This window comes from Narcine bancroftii, chromosome 3 (genome assembly GCF_036971445.1).
Source record: "Narcine bancroftii isolate sNarBan1 chromosome 3, sNarBan1.hap1, whole genome shotgun sequence".
In the NCBI taxonomy this organism is placed as follows: domain Eukaryota; kingdom Metazoa; phylum Chordata; class Chondrichthyes; order Torpediniformes; family Narcinidae; genus Narcine; species Narcine bancroftii.
In genome coordinates, this window is record NC_091471.1 from 157334386 (window position 1) to 157355833 (window position 21448).

At 42.0% G+C, this 21448-nt stretch overlaps 1 protein-coding gene across 7 annotated transcripts in view; it reads right to left on the reverse strand.

Moving 5' to 3' along the window:
• Window positions 1-6239: 6239 nt before the first annotated feature.
• The window catches only part of uso1 (USO1 vesicle transport factor), a 138373-nt gene continuing 123164 nt past the window's right edge, over window positions 6240-21448 (reverse strand). For 6 of the 7 annotated variants that reach the window (XM_069925525.1, XM_069925524.1, XM_069925526.1 and 3 more), the window contains 2 exons: window positions 20432-20647; window positions 6240-7294 (listed from right to left, as the gene is read on the reverse strand). In XM_069925525.1, coding sequence (XP_069781626.1) covers window positions 7229-7294; window positions 20432-20647 — 282 coding nt within the window. In that variant the 3' untranslated portion in view covers window positions 6240-7228. The remainder of the gene's footprint in view (window positions 7295-20431; window positions 20648-21448) is intronic. The other variant, XM_069925529.1, reaches the window with a different exon arrangement.

A 21448-nucleotide genomic window follows, 5' to 3' on the forward strand; every position in this document is an offset into this window, starting at 1 on the left:
ATTGAAGAGACTGCCATCCGTGCGGTACCGGATGTAAACAGCGTCTTCATTGTTGAGGTCTTTCATGGCTTGGTTCAGCATCATGCTGAAGATTGAAAAGAGGGTTGGTGCGAGAACACAGCCTTGCTTCATGCCATTGTTAATGGAGAAGGGTTCAGAGAGCTCATTGCTGTATCTGACCCGACCTTGTTGGTTTTCGTGCAGTTGGATAACCTTCCTCAACATGGTTCTATAGCTAACGCGAAAAATAATTGTGATAGTGGGCATCCCTGTCGTGTTGACCTGCTGAAGTTAAATTGCTTTGATATATATCCATTTACTGTCACTTTCGCCAATGGCCCCTTATATAATGCTTTAATCCAATTAATATACTTCTCTGGTAAACTGAATTTTTGCAATACTTTGAATAAATAATTCCATTCTACTCTGTCAAAGGCCTTCTCTGCGTCTAAAGCAACTGCTACTGTTGGCGCTTTACTCCCTTCTACTGCATGAATTAAGTTAATAAATTTACAAATATTGTCTGTTGTGCGTCTTTTTTTAATAAATCCAGTTTGGTCTAGATTTACCATTTTAGGTACATACTCTGCTAATCTGTTTGCTAATAGTTTAGCTATTATCTTATAATCTGTGTTAAGTAATGATATTGGTCTATATGACGCTGGTGCGAGTGGATCTTTCCCTTGCTTTAGTATTACTGTAATTATTGCTGTTTTACATGAATCTGGTAAGCTTTGTTTTATCAATCTGGTTGATTACTTCCAGGAGGGGAGGAATTAATAAATCTTTAAATGTTTTATAGAATTCTATTGGGAATCCATCCTCTACTGGTGTTTTATTATTTGGTAATTTTTTTAAATTATCTCTTGTATTTCTACTATTTCAAATGGTTCTGTTAATTTATTTTGTTCCTCTATTTGTAATTTTGGTAGTTCAATTTTAGTTAAAAATTCATCTATTTTCCCTTCTTTCCCTTCGTTTTCAGTTTGGTATAATTGTTCATAGAATTCAAGTTTTCCTTGATCTCCGTTGGATTATATGTGATTTGTTTGTCTTTTTTCCTTGATGCCAATACCATTTTCTTAGCTTGTTCTGTCTTAAGCTGCCATGCTAGAATTTTGTGCGTTTTTTCCCCTAGTTCATAATATTTGTTTTGTCTTCATTATGTTCTTCTCCACCTTATATGTTTGTAGTGTTTCATATTTTATTTTTTTATCTGCCAATTCTCTTCTTTTAGTTGTATCTTCCTTCATTGCTAATTCTTTTTCTATATTTACTATTTCCCTTTCCAACTGCTGTTTCCTGATTATAGTCCTTCTTCATCTTGGTTACATAACTTATTATTTGCCCTCTAATGAACGCTTTCATTGCATCCCATAGTATAAACTTATCTTTCACTGATTCCGTATTTATTTCAAAATACATTTTAATTTGTCTTTCAATTAACTCTCTAAAATCCTGTCTTTTAAGTAGCATGGAGTTTAATCTCAATCTATACATTCTTGGAGGGATGTCCTCTAACTCTATTGTCAATATCAAGGGTGAATGGTCCGATAATATTCTAGCTTTATATTCTGTTTTTCTTACTCTATCTTGCATACGAGCTGATAACAAAAATAGGTCTATTCTTGAGTATGTTTTATGTCTACCCGAGTAATATGAATATTCCTTTTCATTTGGGTGTTGTATCCAAAAGTTGCATTTCTTGCATCGATTTAATTATAAATTTGGTTACTTTGTTCTTTCTGTTAATTTTTTCCCAGTTTTGTCCATATTTGAATCCAAATTCAGGTTGAAATCCCCTCCTATTAATATATTCCCTTGCGTATCTGCTATCTTCAAAAAAAATATCTTGCATAAACTTTTGATCTTCTTCGTTAGGTGAATATACATTGAGTAGATTCCAAAACTCCGAATATATCTGATATTTTATCATTACATATCTCCCTGCTGGATCTATTATTTCCTCTTCTATTTTAATTGGCACATTTTTACTAATTAATATAGCTACTCCTCTTGCTTTTGAATTATACGACACTGCTGTTACATGTCCTACCCAATCTCTCTTTAATTTCTTGTGCTCCAATTCAGTTAAATGTGTTTCTTGCAGAAATGCTACATCAATTTTTTTCTTTTTTCAGTAAATTTAGCAGTTTCTTCCTTTTGATTTGGTTATGTATTCCGTTAATATTTAAAGTCATATAGTTCAGGGTAGCCATTTCATGCTTTGTTTATCTTCCCTTTCCGTTTCTCCATCATCACCTTTCCTTCTTATACATTTCTGCTTTCTTGTTTTGAACACTTTATAAGACAACATTTCTAAAACATCAAACATTTTCCTTATTCTCCTATTTAAAACTTCTTTAACCCCATTCTCCCCTCCCCCTCCTGAGTTGCCCTTTATCCCTTGTCGGGCAACCACATCTCCCCTCTCCATTTGGATTTGCGAATTCACTCGCAAACGTCAACTGATTTTGTAGTGACCGTAACTCCTCCCCACCCAGCCCCCCCAGAAAAGATTTCAATTTTCATATATAACAAAGGTCACTCTTTTAATTCCCTCCTTATTCCCTCTATTCCCTTTCCCTCCCTTATTAATTCTTATCTATACTCTATATATTTTCCTCTAAATACGGATACACTCATGTACACACATATATACACACACATCTATATATACCCATATACACACATACATATAGCTTGTGGTCATTTTTACTCTCATTACATGTCTTCATCTCTCTGCTTGTTTTGTAGTTGTTCTGCAAATTTCCTTGCTTCCTCTGGATCCGAGAATAGTCTGTTTTGTTGCCCTGGAATAACTATTTTAAGTACCACTGGGTACTTTAACATAAATTTATATCCTTTTTTCCATAAGATCGTTTTTGCTGTATTGAACTCCTTCCTCTTCTTCAGGAGTTCAAAACTTATGTCTGGATAGAAATAAATTTTTTGACCTTTATATTCCAGTGGCTTTTTGTCTTCTCTTAATTTCTTCATTGCTTTCTCCAATATATTTTCTCTTGTTGTATATCTTAAGAATTTTACTAAAATGGATCTTGGTTTTTGCTGCAGTTGTGGTTTCGGGGCTAAGTTCTATGTGCCCTCTCTATTTCCATTTCTTCCTGTAATTCTGGTCTTCCTAGGACCCTGAGGATCCAATCTTTTATAAATTCTCTCATATTCTTGCCTTCTTCATCTTCCTTAAGGCCCACTATCTTTATATTATTTCTTCTATTATAGTTTTCTATTATATCTATCTTCTGAGCTAACAGCTCATGTGCCTCTAACTTTTTTATTAGATTCTTCTAATTTCTCTTTTAATTCCTCTACTTCCATTTCTACAATTGTTTCTCGTTCTTCCATATTTTCCACTCTTTTTCCTATCTCTGACATGGCCATTTCTATTTTATTCATTTTTTCTTCTACATTCTTAATTCTTCTTATCTCATTAAATTCTTGTAATTGCCATTCTTTCACTGATTCCATATATTCTTTAAAAAAAGATACATCCATTGTCTTGCCTTTCTCTTCTTCTTCCATTTCTTTCTGTTCTTCTTCTTCTTCTTCTTCCTCTGGGTTGACCATCTGTTGTTTCCTTGTTTTCTTTTTACCCTCTTCTTTCTTGTTGTCGTTATTGTCTGTGTCCTGCACCTGCTGCTGTGCTGCCCCCCTCCCGTCAGTGTGTTTTTTTTCATGTGCATCGCGCATGCGCGACTCCTCGCTCATGCGCGGTTGCGCAGTTTTACTCGGCTCTGCGAGCCATTTTTGTAGTCCCGAGCCCGGGACTTCCACTGACCTGAGGGAGCGGGCTTCTCTCTCCGTGGCGGGCCTCTTCGGACAGGTAAGGCCTTCACCTTCTTCTTCCGACATTCTTTCTTCCTCTTTTCTTCCCATTGTTTTCGACTTTTCTCTCTTCGCTGCCATTTTCTTCTCACCTTTATTTTTACTTTATTATAAATTTTAATCTTGCACCTTTGTGCTTTGTGTGTTTTTTTTTAACTTTTCGGGAGAGGGCTGGAATTCCCTGACCGGCCACTACTCCATCACGTGACTCCTCTCCCCGGGTAACTACAAATTGAGGAGTTCATGCCAGACCTAGGAGGCCCAACATTCCTGTGCGATTGGCCACCCCAGGCCAATCCTGCCCGCGACCTGGAGATGGCAGGTATTCAATCAAGTGCATGGACTCTCTCATCCTCCCATCTGCTCAACAACTCAAGCCCTCCATCCCCAGGAACATCCTAGTGAACCTTTTCTGCACCTCATCAAGTCCTTCCTGAAGCAGGGCAACTAGAGTGAACATAAGAACCCCCACCAAAATTCATCAAACATTTCACTTCCATGTTCTCTAACCTCATTGGTTCCCACCCCCCACTGGTTCTACCTTCTACCCAAGATCCATAAACTCAATTGTCCCAGTAGACCCATAATTTCTGCATGCTCCTGCCACTCTGAACTTGTATCCACTTACCTCGACTCAGTTTTGTCTGGGCCAGGCCTTCCCCACCTACATCTGGGATAATTCACATGTCCTCCATTACTTCAATAACTTTCACTTCCCTGAACTTGGCTGCCTGATCATCACAATAGATAGCCAATCACTATACATCTCCATTCCCCTGAATTGAAGGCCTTAAAGCCCTTCAATCACAGCCCCAACCAGTTCCCCTCCACCACCACCATCCTCTGGCTGGAAGAACTTGTTCTTAACCTAAAAAACTTCTTGGGCTCATCCCACTTTCTCTAAGCAAAGAGGTAGCAATAAGTACACATATGGCTCCCAGCTATGCCTACACAGCCAAGGCCCCTTAACTTTTCCTCTGCTTCACTAGCGACTTCTTTGGTGCTGTCTTATGCATCCATGATGATCTCACCGACTTTATCCACTTTGCTGTCAACATCTATCCTACATTTAATTCACTTGGTCCATCTCTAGCAACACTCTCCCCTTTCTCAATTGGTCTCCATCTAGGAAGACAAACTCATGACAGACATCTTCTACAAACTACCAACTCCTCCAGCTACCTCGACTACACTATACCCTGTGCCCTGTAAGGATTCCATTCCTTTATCGCAATTCCTCCTTCTCTCTTTCATCTGCTCCCAGGAAAAGTTCTTTGAAGCTAGATCATCTGAGAAGTTCTGCTTTTTAAAAAAAATGTGGCTTCTTTTCTACTACCATCAATGCGACCCTCACCTACATATCCTCCATTACCCACACATCTTGCCTATTCCATCCCCATATGCAACAAGGATACCTTTAGTCCTCATCTACTACCCTAGCAGGCTCCACATCCAAAACATCATCCTACACCATTTACACCACCTACTACATGATCTCACCACTAGATACATCTACCCCTCTTCACCCCTACTCTGCCTTCTGTAGGGATAACCCCCTCATTTACTCCTCTCTTCCCATCAGTTACCCCCTTGTCACCTACCCCTGGGACTTCAGGATGTGCTACACTTGCGCCTAACCTCCCTTACCACCATTAGGAGCCCTGAACAGTCATTCCAGGTGAAGTAACAACTCACTCGTGAATCTGCAGAGGTCACCTAAAGCATCTGGTGCTCCTACTGTGATATCGTATACACTGGAGAGACTGAACATTTACATCTGTTCACCACAATATCAGGGATGTCCCAGTAGCAACCAATTTCAATTCCCCACCCTATTCCCAGGCCATGGATAGTCTCATGCAATGACAAACTGAGGCCACCTGCAAATTGGAAGAACACCACCTTATATTCTGTCTGGACACCCTCCACCAGGAAAGCATTAAAATGCCTCTCCTCGTGCCTGCCTGCTTTTTACTTATACCTTGAAGAAGGCCTCAAGCCCAAAACATTGGTTGTATACTGTATCCTTGTCTTCTCTGAGCCCTGCGAGCCTCGCTAAGTTCCTCCAGCATTCTTGGGTTTTTAAACACAATACTCTGTCTGGTCTCACCAACCTCTAACACAGTTGTAATGATGTCCCTTCTCCTCCACTCAATGGCCTAATAGATGAAAGCAAATGCTTTCAGTAAAAGCTTTCTTCACCACACCGTCTACTTGTGTCACCACTTTCAGTAAACTGTGTATTTGCACCTGAAGGCTTCTGATTCAATATCCAGTTAAATATAAAACTCAATACTTTGTCTCATATTCCACTGCACAAAATCAGTGAAAACATTTGTATCGGATATTTCCTTGATATGAACTTTATTTATAAAACAATTAAATTCTCTCTATAAAGTGTACTATCTCATTTTATTCTAACTTGGCTAAATAGCCAATAAATTACATAAATCATACAGATCTTGTATATCATCAATACAGTGGACAGATGTAGAAATAAATCTTTGCTTGCAGTATTGCCTAAAAATAATAAATTGACATTGAGAATTCCATTTAAATATCTGTAATACCAAACTGTTCAAATGTTGTGCTGCTATTAACTTTACAAGTTCCAATTTGGAGAGACAGACCAGCTTTAAACAATGTAAAGGCACAATGAATCGTCCATGAGCGATAGACGGTCACAAATCAGGGAGGTTACCAACTCAGACAGGTACTTCACAGCACATGACCCCAATCCACAAAGGCCAGTCAACTTTGGTGCTCTTGTAAATATAAAAGTGAAGATGCTTCCGCCCCCCCCCCACCCCCATCGCGTCAGTACAGAGGTTGGTGATACAGATATTCCACACTTCTCCGAAAGTTCACTTGCCCTTAAGCAGGATATTTATGGTAGGATGTAAAAGGGAATTCTCATGAATCAACTCTTCAAGTAAGCTCCATGTCGAGCATCTAATTATCGACCAGGCAATGGACAGGTTTCTCCCCAAGTGATGCTTTTAGTTTGCAGCTAGATCTGAGGAAAGTACACGTCACAACACTTGGTTGAGTTTACATTTGCATAATGGTGCAGGTTATGAGCATAACAGGGCATCTCTGCTTACTGTACCAAAGGTTGGGGAGAAGAGGCCATTTATTTTTTTCCTTTAAATGGAGAAAAATAAACACTTTCTTAAAACATTAATACTTTAAGAGTTAAAAGTTTCTGTCCTATCTGATAATGATCTGTAATGGGTAAATAGAAGGAACAGATATTTCAAAACCCTTTCCAAAAATATCCCAAACATTGTTAACCCTGTTTCTACATTAGGCAATGTGATAGACATTTTAATCATTTTTCCATTTTATTTCTCTACTTTGCCTGCGTGCAAGTAAGATATAACTAGTTCGGGTCATCTTCATCATCCTCCTCCTGGTCACCAGATTCCATGTCATCTTCATCTTCAACCTGGAGAAAGCAGAGATATTGTACACCATGACTTCTGCAGTCTCAATATTTCTATGAAATTATACCCTTGTGGTAAAAAGCATTTCATGTAGAATAGTTAGGCTAATTTTTTTACATGGGTGTATTTGGAAGGCAATGGGCTTAAAGGGTCTGTTACTGTACATTAGAATTGAAACACTACTTTAATAAGCTCCACAGAAATAATTATCAAAATCCAATAAAATCCAGTGTGTATTTCTAAACTTTTAAGCATTGAATAATTTCAGGCATATTCATAACCATGCCTGAGAGTGTAACCATATAACCATTTACGGAGCGGAAACAGGCCATGTTGGCCTTTTGAGTCCGCACCAGTTCACCGATTTTGTGTGCCCTCTTCAGGCAATGATCCTGGTAGATCACATCTATCTGAAAAGAGTAACAGAATTAATGTTTCAGGTTGAACTTTCACTTTCAGCAGATGATCTCTGATCTGTTGTGCCTTCAGTGTTTATTTCAGATTTTCAGCATCTGCAGTTTTATAAAAAATCTCAAGCAACTTAAGATTCCAGAGAAGGTTCACTGGAATGATCCCTGTAATGAAAGGCTTATCATATGAGGAGTGGTTCTAGGACTGTACTTGCTAGAGTTTAAAAGAATGAGGGATGTATGCCTGAAGAAAACAGAAACATAATAGTACACAAAGGTTGCATTGAATTTAATGAATTAAAGACATTCAACCCAGGGGCAAGTGGAGTAGGAGCTAGTTTTTCTACCAGCAAACTGGGTGCTGTCTATTTGGAGTTTACAGGTTCTCCATGTAACCACGCAGATTTCCCTCTGGAGGGTCTTGTTTAATTCCACATTCTAACAACATTAATAATTAGCCATTCTAAGAGGAGAATGCAAGATCAAGGGATGGCCTTGATGATCACAGGCAGACAGCACATTCTCTCCTGAGTTTGGAATACTGCACCCCAGGAATAAATCAATACCCATTTAAGTATACAAAGGCTAGACAATAACCAGGGTAAGAGGAAAGCCTGTAAAGTCCAATATCTACATGAAGCCAGAGTTTTACAAGTTATTCACATCTCTATTCACTATGGAGCAACAACTTGCTATCAAAAAGGAGGAAGTATTAGAAGTTGCAATGGATATAAATGTGTGAAAACACTCAAGGGCCTGTGCTTTTGTCTGCCTTGGGAGACATGGTGAAAGTTTGCTGGGTAATGATCAGGGTTGATTTGTGGTTTGGAATTCTAATCCAAAGGTGTATTATGGGGATGGTGTTCCCATCTTTGCTGTTTGTTCAAACATTAATGGACTGAATGAGAAAGAGATTCGAATAGAAAGTTTGCAGGTGACACAATAATTGGTTTGGTTGACAGCGAGAACAATATTAAAAGCTGAAATTATGGACAGGACAAAAAAAGTAGGGGATACATTTTACTTATACAGCTAGGATACACAATGAATAGTAGGAACCTAGGAACCGGGCGGGAGAGCTTTGTATATCACGAGCAATCACTAAGAAGTAGAACAGTAGAAAAGGTGATGAAGGCAGTGTACATGATGCATGAATTTTATTGCCTTGCCAATGAACACAAGAGCAGTCAGGTCATGGTACCATATAAGGCTTTAGTTAAAGCACAATTGGAGTATTGCATGCAGTTCCATTTGCCACACTATAGGATGAGATTGCACTTCAACAGGTGCAGAGAAGATTCATCAGACTATTGCCTGGGATAGAGTGTTACTTTCTGAGAGGGTCTGGACAGGTGGAGTTGTTTCCTTTGGAGAAAAAAACCCTGAGGAAGCTAATGAGAAATAAATAGGATAGTCAGAATATTTTATTCAGGGCAGGGAAATCTGGAATTAGAAGGCACAGGTTTAAAGCGTGAGGGAAGAACTTTGAGAGATCTGAAGGGTAGTGGATGCAGATATTCAAAAGGCATTGTTATATGTAAATTGCAGAAAATCACGTGGCCTTCCTATCTGGAATATTGTGTACTGTGCAGGGTCACGTGACCTCCCTGTCTGAAACCTAGTCAGAAGTTGTATCACCTGCCAATCAAGATTGGACTCCGGCCACCCATTAGTGCATACTTGACCGTTGGCTCATTTAAATGATTCAGTGTTATCATTGGTCAGAGGCCCAGCTCAGAACAGTATAAACTCCAACACATGGGATAGTTCTCTCTCTCTCTCTCTCTCTGCCTCTTGGTCCAAGTCATGGATATTGCTCCACACCAGGTCGCTACAGTGGACATGGCTGGAGGAGTTAACCGGGATGGCGGACAGATATCACCAGGAGTCAGGCGATGAACTAGCTGCATGGCTACTCTGGCTATGGGACGAGGCCCCCCCCCCCCCCCCCCCACCCCATTCGCTTCTCCCACCTGAAGGCCAGCCTCTGGGCAGTCTGTCCGCATAGATGGTTAACAACTCCCTGCGGGTGCTCCTGAAGCGATCGATGTGGGATCAGGTGGTGACTGCAGTCCGGGCCAGGTTCCACACGCTCTTAGAGTGGGACCTGGTGTTGACCACAGTGACACAGTTAGCAAGGGCATGAGGGCCATTTGGGAATGGGCCCTTATTACTAGCCTCCTTGGTGGGGGATGCAACCTCCTGAAGACAACAGGATAACCGCAGTCTTGGCAGGACATTTCGTCCTTGCCCTTGATGGGAATCATTGACGGGTAAAACCGTCTGGAAAGCCATTGCCCTTCTGGAGGGGCTAGAATATATAGAATGGGGAGCACCCACCCATGGGATACCTGCACAGGTTTGTCACGTTGAAACAAGATACAACGATGTCAAGAATGGTGGGAATGCATTCCCCTTGTCCCACTTTAATATGCTTTAATATGTCAGTGTAGACCATGCCTGCACACATGCATCTTTACCTCTGCCACATTAGTGCTGTGGCAACTGGGGAAAAAGCAGCAAAAAACTGCCTCCTCCACCCCTCTCTGCAGCCATTCCTGATGTGGTCACTTTAGTTGAGGACATTGCAGGAAAGGACACCAAACCCTGGTATGCTGTGGTGGACTTCGCCAATGGGTTCTTCTCTGTCCCTTTAAACCCCAACTCCCAAGATTAGTTTGCCTTTACCTGGGGTGGCTTGCATTACATCTTTTGCTGCCTCCCTCAGGGATATGTGCATAGTCCCATCCTCTGCCATGGGTTAATAGCTTGCGATATAAAAAAATATTGCCCTCCTCCTCACCCTCCCCCCTCTCCCCCCCCCCCAACATCAATGTAAGCCATTATATTAATAACAATCCAATCCAGGGCCCCACGGAGGAGACAGTGGCTCAGGCACTGGACTCCCTCACCACTGCACTCCGTGCTCGTGGCTGGACGACCAATTAGGCAAAAATACAGGGTCCCAGCTAGACAGTCCTCTTTCTGGCCATCTAGTAACATTCAGGCCAGAGGGACATCCCAGAAGCAGCATGAAGTAAAATATTAAACTCAGCAGTGCCCACCAACAAGACTGAAACCCACAGTTTCTAAGGTACAAAAGGTCTAAGGTACAAAAGTGGGTAACAGAAGCTAGAATCTTGAGGCGGTTGCATATCCCCTACCAAACATATTTCCTATTTTACCATGCTGCTGCGCTCTGGAAAAAGACCACATTTCAATGGGGCCCTGAGCAGCTAGCCTTTGACACAGCAAAACAGGTCATGCAGCATGCACTGCTGCTAGTCTCCTGAGAGTCCAGAGTTTCCTTTGAACTCCAGATCTTAGCCACCACCACAACAACCGAATGGAGCCTCTGGCAAAAAATTAATGGTTGCAGTATTGCACTCGGCTTCTGAACAAAAATCATCACTGCCTCCCGCTACACCCCCTTTGAACTCCTGGGGGCGCTATTTGGCTCTCCTTATCACAGAGCACCAAATGGCCAATGAGACTGTCAAACTCCGGCCTCACCTGCCCATTATATGGTGGATTAAATCCTCCAATGCAGCATTCCTCCATTGTTAAATGGAGGTGGAACATTGATGGCTGGGCAGAATCAGGGCCAGAGGGAGTCAGCAGGCTGCATTTAAAAAAATTACTTCCCTCCTGAGAGTCACAATCCCCTTCCCTTGGTCCCAACTGCCAATCCCACCCTGTAAACTGGGGGTCAGCCGTTCAACTCCCTCAACAAAGAGCAACAACACCATGCGTAATTCACAGATAGCTCCAGTCGATGGAAAAACAGCAAGCATCTATGGCAAGCAGCAGCACTACACCCAGCAGAGGTAAGACTTTAACTTAGAAAGGGATGGGCGGGATCCAGCCAGCTGGAGGAGCAGGCCATGATTGCGCCTGCCCTCAGGGAAACGATGAGCCCATTTTGCATTTATACAGATTCGTGGGCTGTAGCTAATGGGATAGCAGTCTGGATGGCATGCTGACATGATATTGGGTGGGAGATCCACAACCACCCACTGTGGGACCAGCAGCACTGGAGGTACATCTGGGAACAGGTTGGACAGAGGCTGTTCAAGGTCCACCATGTAGATGCCCACATCAACAGGTCTCCAGCGGAGGCTATACACAATGACAATGCCGATTCCAATGCCCTGGCAGCATGGGCCCAACGGCACATGACAGTGGGCAGAGGGTGTAGGGGTGGCATTAACACAAGATCAGGCATGGATGACATTAGACAATTCACCCACATGCCAGCAGGTTAAACCATGGGGCTGACTGATGAATACACTGGGGTACTTGTCAGCCAAAACATATGGCCACATCTGAACATCAGATATTAGACAAGGTTGACCTTCGGGACCATGAGGAAGCTGGTAGAGTATGGGTGCAGCAGCCATAAGGTCCACCTAGAAGGGGGAGGTAGTTGCTTGGGGTCCAGGTGCACGCGGTGGGTTGCATTCCCAGGACAAATGTCATTATCTTGTTATCATACTAATAAGCTCTCCAAGAGAAAGAGAAAAATTCCCACCCACCCTCCCTTCAGGCAAAGACTACTCAATTTTATTGAAGACAACCCTGCAGGCCACTTCATCACAACAGACTGCTGTGATCTCCCTCACTGAATCTCACGGTCTTCCAGCCATCAGCACCAGCTCATTTTAGGAGTTTGTTGTTATGAAGTGTACAGAAACTTCCATTTAGCAGCAGGACCTGTTAGTATTAATCTATTCACAGGAATTTCATGGACTCACAGTTGCCATGAACTCTGAGGAAATTTCAGTTTTAAAAAAATCAGATCGATTGTGTTTAACGACATTTACAACCTTTGTCATTCACCCTTTAATTACAGCCTTTGTTATGGAATTTTCAATTGAACTTTCAGCTGTGGTGTTTACTCTTCTCTCAAAGTTTTTCAGCTCAGTTAAGTCGTATCAATATTTTTAATTACAATGTTGCAGGAACTGTTTGGTAATGACAGCATTCCTGGAAACAGGAAGGGCTCATGAGAAGAATATGGTAGTCAGGATGGAGCTTAAGAAAGGACTTAGGAGAGGTCAAAGAGGGCATGAGAAAACTTTGGCATGTAGAATTAAGAAGCCCAAACCATACAATGCGTATGTGAAGAACAGAAGGATGATGAGAATGAAGGTGGGGCTGCAAAAGGATAAATGAGGCTACATGTGCCTGGAGGTGGAGTTGTTGGGGAGGTCCTCAATGAATACTTTGCTTCAGTATACACGAGAGAAAAGAACCTTGATCAGGGTGAGGTCGGAATAGAACAGATTTGTGTGCTGGACAATGTGGAGATTAAGGAAGCAGAAGTGTTGGATCTTCTTAAAGAAATCAAGATTAATAAGTCCCCGGGGATGGAGGTGATGCACTCCAGGTAACTGTGGGAAGTGCGGGCAGAGATGGCTGGAGCATTCGCTATGGTCTTTGAGTCCTCTTTGACTATAGGGGAAGTGTTGGAGGATTGGAAAATGGCAAATGTAGTCTTGTTTAAGAAAGGTAATAGGGAGAATCCTGGGAATTATAGACTGGTGAGCCTTACATCAGTGATGTGCAAACTACTGGAGAGGACTCTTAAGGATCGGATCTTATGAGCATTTGGAGAAGTACAGTCTACCAAGGATAGTGAGCATGGCTTTGTGAAAGGAAGGTCATTGAGCTTTTTCAGGAGCTAACAAAAGAAATTGATGAAGGTAGGATGGTAGATGTGGTCTACATGAATTTTAGTAAGGCATTTGACAAGTCCCCCAGGAGAGACTCATACAGAAAAGTCATGAGGCATAGGATCAGTGAAACATTGGCTTTACCAAAAAAGACATGGGAGAAAATTCTCAAATTAGTGAACACATCTTCAATATGTGCTCGATATCTTTGATACACTTTAAAGTGGTTCATCGGGCTCAAATATCCAAGGACAAGCTAGCTCGTTTTTACTCCCATATAAACCTTATGTGACAGATGCAATTCTGAGGTGGCTTCCCCGACGTATATTTTTGATATTATTTCAGCAGTTTTGCTCATTGACCTACAGCCTCATCCTATTACTGCATTTTTTAGACTACCAGCTTTGGACTCTGGCCATTTATCTGCTTCAGCTAGTCATGTAAATGCATTTGTTACTATAATAGCCAGGAGATCTATTCTACTCAAATGGAAAGACCCTAAACCGGCTACTATGTTTCAATGGTTTTCCCTAACTAGAGCATGTTTGAATTTAGAAAAAAACAGAAGTTGTACAATTGACTCTTCAGTTAAATTTGAAGAAACTTGGAGGCCATTTATTCAACATTTTCATATGATGTAAGTTGATCCTTTCTGAATCCTTTTCAAAATATGGTAGCCCAGCTTTTTCTTTCTTGGGGGATATTTTTGAAATAAAATTTGATACCTTTTCATGTTTGGCCTTTAAGGGATTGGGAGGCTCAGTTTGCATATGTTGTTCAACGTTTGTGTTTGTATATGTTAATGCAATCCTGATCTTTTTGTATCATTCTGTTTATTAATCTGAAACTTAATAAAAAGATTGAAAAATAAACCTTGACTGTGAGGATTAAAAAAATTGGCTTGCATGAAGAAAGCAGAGTAGCAGTAGTGGAAGGAAAGTATTCTGCCTGGAGGTTGGTGACTAGTGGAATGCTGCAAGGATCGGTTCTGGGACCCCTGCTCTTTGTGATTTTTATAGATGACCTGAATGAAGAGACAGATGGATGGGTCAGTAAGTTTGCAGTTGCCATGAAGGTTGGAGGAGCTGTGGATGGAGTTGAAGGTTGTCTAAGGTTACAAAAGGATATAGACAGGATGCAGAGATGGGAGAACAAGTGGCAGATGGAGTTCAAACTAGATAAGTGTGAGGTGATGCATTTTGGAAGGACAAACCAGAAGGCTGAGTACAGGGTTAATGGTTGGTAACATAAGAGTGCGGATGAACAGAGGGACCTTGGTGTCCAAATCCATGTATCCCTCAAGGTTGCCGCACGGATTGTTTAAGAAGGGCTTTGGGATGTTGGGCTTCATTAATGGGGGATTGGGTTCAAGAGTCGAGAGGTAAAAATGTAAATGCACAAATCTCTGGTGAGACCACTCTTGGAGGATTCTGTTCAGTTCTGGTCACCTCATGAAAGAAAGGATGTGGAAGCTATGGAGAGGGTGCAGATAGATCATATTATTAAATTAGATAGAATTTACCCTTTGTTTAGACCAAGAAATTGTTAGTTTACTTGGTTTCTATCCAGAATTATTTTTTAAAGAAATATTGCTAAATAAACAGATATGGATAGGTTTTTGGATTTACATTTATATTTATTTGTGATATAAGGCTGGCGGCAAAACTCTGCATGTCAAACTGCATGAGTTTTTCAAGCTTTGTTGGGACCAAGGAAAACTGCCTCAGGACCTTCGTGATGCCATCATCATCACCCTGTACAAAAACAAAGGCGAGATATCAGACTGCTCAAACTACAGGGGAATCATGCTGCTCTCCATTGCAGGCAAAATCTTCGCTAGGATTCTCCTAAATAGATTAGTACCTAGTGTCGCCGAGAATATTCTCCCAGAATCACAGTGCGGCTTTCGCACAAACAGAGGAACTACTGACATGGTCTTTGCCCTCAAACAGCTCCAAGAAAAGTGCAGAGAACAAAACAAAGGACTCTACATCACCTTTGTTGACCTCACCAAAGCCTTCGACACCGTGAGCAGGAAAGGGCTTTGGCAAATACTAGAGCGCATCGGATGCCCCCCAAAGTTCCTCAACATGGTTATCCAACTGCACGAAAACCAACAAGGTCGGGTCAGATACAGCAATGAGCTCTCTGAACCCTTCTCCATTAACAATGGCGTGAAGCAAGGCTGTGTTCTCGCACCAACCCTCTTCTCAATCTTCTTCAGCATGATGCTGAACAAAGCCATGAAGGACCTCAACAATGAAGACGCTGTTTACATCCGGTACCTCACGGATGGCAGTCTCTTCAATCTGAGGCGCCTGCAAGCTCACACCAAGACACAAGAGAAACTTGTCCGTGAACTACTCTTTGCAGACGATGCCACTTTAGTTGCCCATTCAGAGTCAGCTCTTCAGCGCTTGACGTCCTGTTTTGCGGAAACTGCCAAAATGTTTGGCTTGAAAGTCAACCTGAAGAAAACTGAGGTCCTCCATCAGCCAGCCCCCCCACATTTCCATCGGGCACACAAAACTCAAAACGGTCAACCAGTTTACCTATCTCGGCTGCACCATTTCATCAGATGCAAGGATCGACAACGAGATAGACAACAGACTCTCCAAGGTAAATAGCGCTTTTGGAAGACTGCACAAAAGAGTCTGGAAAAACAACCAACTGAAAAACCTCACAAAGATAAGCGTATACAGAGCCGTTGTCATACCCACACTCCTGTTCGGCTCCGAATCATGGGTCCTCTACCGGCATCACCTACGGCTCCTAGAACGCTTCCACCAGCGTTGTCTCCGCTCCATCCTCAACATTTATTGGAGCGACTTCATCCCTAACATCGAAGTACTCGAGATGGCAGAGGCCGACAGCATCGAGTCCACGCTGCTGAAGATCCAGCTGCGCTGGGTGGGTCACGTCTCCAGAATGGAGGACCATCGCCTTCCCAAGATCGTGTTATATGGCGAGCTCTCCACTGGCCACCATGACAGAGGTGCACCAAAGAAGAGGTACAAGGACTGCCTAAAGAAATCTCTTGGTGCCTGCCACATTGACCACTGCCAGTGGGCTGATATCGCCTCAAACCGTGCATCTTGGCGCCTCACAGTTCAGCGGGCAGCAACCTCCTTTGAAGAAGACCGCAGAGCCCACCTCACTGACAAAAGACAAAGGAGGAAAAACCCAACACCCAACCAACCAATTTTCCCCTGCAACCGCTGCAACCGTGTCTGCCTGTCCCGCATCAGACTTGTCAGCCACAAACGAGCCTGCAGCTGACGTGGACATTTACCCCCTCCATAAATCTTCGTCCGCGAAGCCAAGCCAAAAAAGTATATGACATGAGGCTCCAATAGCTCAGTGCTTACAGCACTCTTCTTGTAAACGTGGGGTTGCAAGTTTATTCCCCGCTGGGGCCTCATTTCTGTGAGGGGCGCTTGACAAAGGTGGTGATTCTCTGTCTTCCTTACAGTAGTAGACAAAGTTAAAGAATTTCAGGTATGTTACATTCTAAATGTAGTATTGCATGACAATAATGGAATCTTTACCTTTACATGACCTGCTATATGTTTGATTAGTAGGACTTTGTATGCAAGATTTATATGTTAAACTCAATAAAACCACATCTTATGAGGCAAGGTTAGCAGAGTTGGGACTTTGCTCTTTGGAGTGTAGAATGAGAGCAAACTTAAGCAAGGACTACAAGATTATTATGAGACATAGGGTAGACAGCCAGCACCTGTTTCCCAGGGCAGAAATAGCAAACACCAGAGGACACATGTACAAAGTGAAGGGAGGAAGTTTAGGGGAGATATCAGGGTAAGGTTTTTTTTTTAAACACAGTGGGTGCCTGGAATGCCTTGCCAGGGTTGATGGTGGAGGATGAAACATTAGGGGCTTTGAGGAGGCTCTTAGTCAGGCACATGGAGGAAAAGTGGAAGGTACATGGTAGGGAAGGTTGAGTATTTTCTTTTTACAACAAATATATAGGTTGACACAACATCAAGGTCCGAAGGGCCTGTACTGTGCTTGACAGAGCACCAAAATGTGAAGCCAATACATGGGACTCGCTAATCATGAGAGGGCTTGGGCACCTTGCACTGTCTGCTCGCAACTTTTGGTAGTAAAGGTGCACATGTATGCCAGCTAAGCCAGAGAAACCAGGCATGCGAGTCAATTAACAGACAATTCTCTATCTTTTCCCTTCTCTCTCATATTGGGGAGCAGTTCCCACAGCACCTTGGTCCATCAGGGGGAGCTGATGAGCCACATTATCATTAGTCTGATGATGTGCCTTGTCCCTCACATGGAAGGCACTTGTGTATATATAACGATCCTCTTGAATCGTGTCACTTTAGCCACACTTTCTATTATTATAACATTTTTCTTTGTTGTAGTTTAGAAACCCTTTAGTAATTGGCAAGTGATGGGACTTCCAAGGGGTGGAATGTTATATGTGGATTGTGGAGAATCACATGACCTCCTTGTTTGAAACCTGCCAATCAAGGTTGGACTCCGGCCATCCATGAGTGCACACATTACCACTGGCTCATTTAAATGATTCAGCATCATTATTGGGCAGATGCTCAGCTCAGAACAGTCTAAATTCCAACATGTGGGACTGTTCTCCCTCTCTGCCTCTTGGTCCAAGTCCTGGACATCACTCCACACCAGGTTGCTACAGTAGACACCGCTGGAGGAATCATGGATAAGATGTGCACTGAACTTAGTTGAGCCGTAGTACTGCAATGCTTGTAGAGAGCCACACCCCCATTGGTACAGGGAACCGGGAGTGCATTTGTAAGCCCCTGTCTCTGCCTGTGTGTACACACATGCAGGAGAGTAGGGTAAGTAGCCAATGATATTGATGACCCTTGTGGCCAATGTGCCTGCTTATCCTGATATAGATCTTGTCTCGTACCAAGTAGAAGATGGGTGGCCACTGGTATCGGAGTCTAACCTGGGTCTGATGTGAATGTTTATGACATTAAATAGCAAATGTGATTAAGTATCGTTTGACATCTTTCCCCTGTGTGTACAATAAAGTTACTTTTGATTATGACACTGTAACTGTAATTAGCATAAATAGGCATCACAGTCATCATGGATGAATTAGGCCAAAGTGTCTGTTTTGAGCTAGATGATGAGAAAAACTTCCCCGTAGCCGAGGCGAATGCAACAAGGTTCAAGCAAGGGGATTTGATGAACAATATTTTCATCCAAACAGAAGCTGATAACTAGAAACCTGGGTGGGTGGGTGGATGCAGACACTCCCACAATAAGTACTCAGATGACCACCTGAAATGCCATGGCATAGATGACTATGGGCCAAGCACTGGAAAATGGCACCATGACAGGTGGCATCTTTTGACCAGACAGGACACAGTGGGCCTCAGGGCCAGATCTCATGCTTATTGGTTCAATGGGGAGAATGTAAATGTCTTGTTGGATGCTTAGTTGCAGAGTGCTTTCAAAAATCGTACAGCACAAAATATGGTCTTTTGGCCCACCTCCATACCAGCCTTGATGTCAAGTCACACTAATCGTATTTGTCTACATTAAGCCCACATCACCTACATCTTTCCTATTCAAGTACCTGGGCAGCATGATGAGTGTAGCAGTTAGCACAATGCTGTTATAGCACCAGCATCCCGGGTTCAAATCCTGTACTGTCTGAAAGGAATTTGTATGTTATTCCCCTTTTCTGTATGGGTTTCCTCTGGGTGCTCTGGCTCCCTTCTGCCCTTCTAAACATACGAGGAGCGTAGGTTAATTGTGAGTGAAGAGCAGCACGGCCTCATGGGCTGCTTATCTAATCTCTCCTTATAATTACATCCCCCTCCATTCCAAGAACCATCCTGGTGAATCTACAGCAAACAAAGAATTGCTGGTGGACTCAGCAGGTCAGACAGGATCAAGTAGAAATGGGGAGTGTTACAGCATTTGCAACTTTTGTGTTTCTCATCATGGTGAATTGCTTTGGCCCTCTTTCTATTGCTATCTTCCTGTAGGGTGATGAACTCTACACAATAGTTCAAGTGTAGTTTAACCAACGTTTTGTATTTTGCAATATGATGCCCTATTTCTTGCACTCAATGTCTTGGCTTGTGAAGGCTTCTTTACTATCCTATCCAGCTGTGCTGCCACTTATAGACAGCTATGGATGTACCCAAAGACCTCTCTGTACATCAACTCCAAAGGTGGCTGCCTTTTACTCTGCACCTATGACCAGACTGGACCTCCCACAGCATATTACCTCACACTAGTCTGGAGTAAATTCCATTTGCCACTGCTCCACCCAATCTTGTAGCTGATCTCTGTCCTGTTGTATCCTTAGAAAAGCTTCTTCACTATCTACAACTCTATAAACTATCATGTCATTTGCAAATTTTTAATTTCATACATTATGGTCCCAACACATCCTTGTTATAGACTTCCAGTCAGATTAAAAAGGCCATCGTCTACTACTATATGCTTCCATCACACAGCTAATTTTGTATCCAGGTGGCCAAAATCCCTCAGATCTGTTCTGCATTAATCTTGTCAACCAGCATACCATGTAGGTTGTCAAAAGTCTGACTGAAATCCACTAAGCTACATCTACTGCTCTGCTTTCATCAATTTTCTCAGCTACCAAGGACATTTTTTTAAAAATAAGAAGGGAATTAAGGAATACATAGACAGGAAAGGCAAATGACACTGATGTCAGCCATAACCTTGTGGAATGGCAAAGCAGGCACAATTTTTTTCAAGTTCTAATTCATTGTTAAATTGCAGTAATTTCAACAAATTTCAATCCAAATTCTTAAGTATTCTAAATGCAACTGAGATGCAGCCAGCAACTGAGAGCTAGCCACTAAAGTCCACGCAGAAATGTGGCCAGCATTTCAATGGCAATGACAACAATCCTGCGTTAGTCTGATTTCAGGTTTCTGTCTGATGGAAGGACGAGATATGACAAGCACGATGTCTGTACCACACCCATATTAACTTAGTAAATGCCCACTTGAGGGTTTTTCTGACAAAAAAACCAATCCTGATGGATCACACTCACTGGTTCTCCAAGTTCTTTCAGCTTGTTTTTCAGAGTGAAGATTTTCTGGTCCTGGTCTGCAAGTAGTACTAACAGGTCATCCTGCTCCTTCTTCGATTCCATCACCTCTTGCTGAAGTTTGCTCTTGTCAGTCTGAAGAATGACAACTGTACTATTAGTGGAAGTTAGCTGTTCATCCAGGGAGTTCTTCTCCTGGGTCAAGACCTTCACCTGCCCCTGTGCAGATAAATAATAGAGACAGGTCCAGCTAAATTAACACTTCAACAGCAAAAAAAATATACTGGAAAAACATATTGAAGGAAAAAAATATACAAAATGAATGTTATTTAGTTCTTGGGAGAGAAATCAGAGTTAATATTTCAGGTTGATAAACTTTCATCTGAACAACGAAACCACACCCAGTGCTCACAACAGGCCAATGACCTGAAAAAAACACTCAGGGGAAAGAGAAAATAATGCATTTCTTAGTTTTCATTTAATTTGAACATTCTGTTTTACGCAAACATCTTGGGCCAAAGGGCCTGTAATCTTCTCCATTCTCTATCCTTTCAACCTCACACCTTTTGCAAAATTTCTTAAGCTTATTGAACCTGCAAACTGCAGAATATTTCATCAGAATCAAGCAGAGTAAATAGAGAATTTGATAGGCATTTAAAAACATAATTATTTTGGCAGGACTAAGGAAAAATCCTTCTCTTGGTGGAAAGGCATAAATTTTCTCCCACCAGGAAGAGTTGGAAGCAAATTCCAAAGAGTACATAAAAATGTAGATGGTTACCACTGATGAGACAAGGCACAAGAACTAAGCCAAAAAAAAATGACAAAGCCAATACAGACCTTTTAATTAAACGGCCTCTTTTCTACTGTGAACTTCTCTCACCTATGATGCCAAATCATTATAATGGACACTTTTTTTCCCCAAAAGGTTTGCTTTCTATGATAAATGTGGAAAATATTTTCACTCAGGACTCAAAAATAAAATATAACCACACATTCTGAAGAGAGCAGAGAAGAGTT